This window comes from Eurypyga helias, unplaced genomic scaffold (genome assembly GCF_000690775.1).
Source record: "Eurypyga helias isolate BGI_N326 unplaced genomic scaffold, ASM69077v1 scaffold50804, whole genome shotgun sequence".
Classification (NCBI taxonomy): domain Eukaryota; kingdom Metazoa; phylum Chordata; class Aves; order Eurypygiformes; family Eurypygidae; genus Eurypyga; species Eurypyga helias.
In genome coordinates this window covers 3991-6976 of record NW_010245428.1, presented here as the reverse complement: position 1 = coordinate 6976, position 2986 = coordinate 3991, and the positions used below count along the sequence as shown (strand labels likewise).

The 2986-nt window shown below is 41.0% G+C and overlaps 1 protein-coding gene across 1 annotated transcript; it reads left to right on the top strand.

Moving 5' to 3' along the window:
* Window positions 1–449: 449 nt before the first annotated feature.
* On the top strand, window positions 450–2360 carry LOC104508421 (microtubule cross-linking factor 1-like; the record flags this gene model as incomplete). Its single annotated transcript, XM_010150050.1, has 2 exons — window positions 450–701; window positions 2202–2360. Coding segments are annotated over exons 1-2 (411 nt in total), but the record flags the coding sequence as incomplete, so codon positions are not given.
* Between the last annotated feature and the right edge of the window lie 626 nt (window positions 2361–2986).

Below are 2986 nucleotides of genomic sequence, written 5' to 3'. Positions count from 1 at the left end.
TTTTCACATGGAGCAGTTTGGTATTTGGAGTAACGATTCATTAAAGTTTTCAAGGGACAACAGTTTCATTTTAGGAAGTGCTGGTTGTCAGAAAAGCACATCACACAGAGATGCTGAGGTACTTGGTTAAGTAGGCTTACTGTAGCCTACCTAAAGCAAGTAATCAGTTCAGATAGTGGGAAAGTATTATATACTTTTTATTTTAATTAGAGATGGTAAAATGAAGGTGTCACCAGTTTCAGGAGACAGATAGGCGTCTGGTCTGGTTTTAATTATTAAAGCAGTTGTAAGAAATATTACAAGTATTCATTAATTTAGTTCAGCATGATTAGTCAATGTTGGGATAAAACTTCTGGAGCTGCATGTTGCAATCTGTATCACTTCATTAATGCGCTATGCTCGTGAGCATGTTTCCTATTTTGCTCCCACGGGTGAGATTTAGAGGTATGATGGAGCACTGTTTTGACTTCTCACAGGATGAGCTGGATGAACTTCGGGCTGAAATGGAAGAAATGCGTGACAGCTATTTAGAGGAAGATGTTTACCAGCTGCAGGAGCTCCGGCGAGAGCTGGACCGGGCAAACAAGAATTGCCGCATTCTGCAATATCGTCTCAGGAAAGCAGAACAGAAAAGCTTGAAAGTTGCACAAACAGGCCATGTGGATGGAGAGCTCATTAGGAGCCTGGAACAAGATTTAAAGGTGGGTGAGAGATTCATATTCTCAGTGAAAGAGCAGATTGGGATTTGACTCCCTGCAATGGAAGGGAGGGTGACACATGAAACAGGCAGTAGTTCTCCAAACGTCAGGACCGATTTCCTTCTTACGCAGTGGAGAACACATATGCAGCTTATCATCATAAATAGATGTGTTAGTGAGTAAAAAAACCTTGTGCTTAGCTTGAAAATGGAAGAAATGCAGTCACATTGCATTTGTACATTTGAAAGGTTTAAAGGGTTTTGTTGTACTGGTTTTAGTGAAAACCTTAGCTTTGCAAAACTTTCTAAACCAAACCTGATATGCTTTTCCCAATTCATGCTATTTCCTTTCTTTTCCCTTCTTGCTTATGTCAAATAACTGAAAAAAAACTAGTCAAAGTTGCATTTCTTAGTGCCTAATGAGTTACTCATAACAGGAACAGACGTTACAATATTTCAGCAAGACAGAGTATCAAAATGCTCTTCCCATAAAAACACAAACTCCTGTAAAATTGTGTTCAAGCTGAAAGAGTGTTCATATATTTCAGAAAGGTTTCCATCTAGCCTAAGCTTTGTATAGGCACATGGCCTACCTAGCTTCACTCGTCTTTCTTAATATTGTTATCTTGTAGCTGTTTTGCAAATATCTTCTGTAGAGAGGGACTGCTTACCACTAGAATTATTAAGCATTTTGTACTTAAAAATGTAAAACATAAAACCTTCTGAAATTGCAATGATTGGTTCCCAGCAGTGGAAATGAGAGTGACATACCAAGTCATCAAACTTTTCACAATGTCAGACCTAATATCCTCTTGTATGGCAGAAAACAAATGATAACCTTATAACAGAAATGATACATTACTCAGTAAGAATCTTGTACCCAGATTCGAGTGAAAGAGGCACTGAGGGTTTTTTGGTTTCTTTGCTTTGTTTTTGCTTACTTGTTGCAATTCATTAACTCATCATTTTGCATGATGAATCACCTTTCCAAATGTTTTTGGGATAAATATTTATTCTTGTCAGGCTGGACTCAGAAAACCTAAGCTAGCATACATTTCTGCACTTTCATATCACTCTTGCCTAGTTATGATTGCTACTAGAGCAGCAAATTTGGGTGGATGAGACTGGTGCATGGATGCAGCTTTGATGACCTGTCAACTTTACAGCACAATTCCTCATCTTTTGTTTTATCAGTGTGACATGCTGGGACTTTGGTGTGCAGGTTTGGTATTTGCTTGTTTCCTCCTGCTGTTCATGACATTGCCTTAGGATAATGTGGAGAGGGAGCTGGAGGCGTATAATCAAATATATTTTCATCTTAGATTTCTTTATTAGAAATGAATATTCATTTTGGTACTTGGAAGACCGGGAGTCTTTCATCAACAGCCTCATAACTAAATCAAAATCTCTGCCTAGGGTCTTAATATGCTTCCTACTGTAGGAGAAATACTGTAGCTGTTGCTCCTCATGGATCCTCCTCATGCATTTGTGCTCTTCTGACCAGGTAGCCAAAGATGTTTCTGTCAGACTGCACCATGAGCTGGAGAATGTGGAGGAGAAGCGTGTTAAAGCAGAAGATGAAAATGAAATCCTTCGGCAGCAAATTATTGAGGTGGAAGTATCCAAGCAGACACTGCAAAATGAGCTGGACAAGTTGAAAGAGGTAAGTAATACCCAGGAAACGCATGCCGAGCAGTGTTACTGGATTAGATGGGAAATTTGACACACCAGCATCTTAGAGTAGCTCTTATGTGAAATGCCTACCGATTCTGCTTGTACAATTGCCCAAAAGGTTTCCTCGCTTTTGTTGTATGTCCCAAATATGTTGGTAATTTTAAAACAACAGGGAGATAGAGCAGTGATGCTGGGGCTTTTGTCCGGGGCTTCTCACAAGGCCCATTTTAAACTGGCTCCTCAAGGCCCCTCTTCCTACTGGAGCAAAACTATCTTTGATTTGACTCCAGCTAGCTCTGACTCTTGTTTACACAGACTGGGACTTCCACCTATTTGAGAGTCAAATGAGGTGTGTGTGACTCGTCTCTGAGAGGATACTTCAGATAGGCGAGCCGCCGCTTGTCCGGGGCTTCTCACAAGGCCCATTTTAAACTGGCTCCTCAAGGCCCCTCTTCCTACTGGAGCAAAACTATCTTTGATTTGACTCCAGCTAGCTCTGACTCTTGTTTACACAGACTGGGACTTCCACCTATTTGAGAGTCAAATGAGGTGTGTGTGACTCGTCTCTGAGAGGATACTTCAGATAGGCGAGCCGCCGCTTCGGCCGGGGGCGCC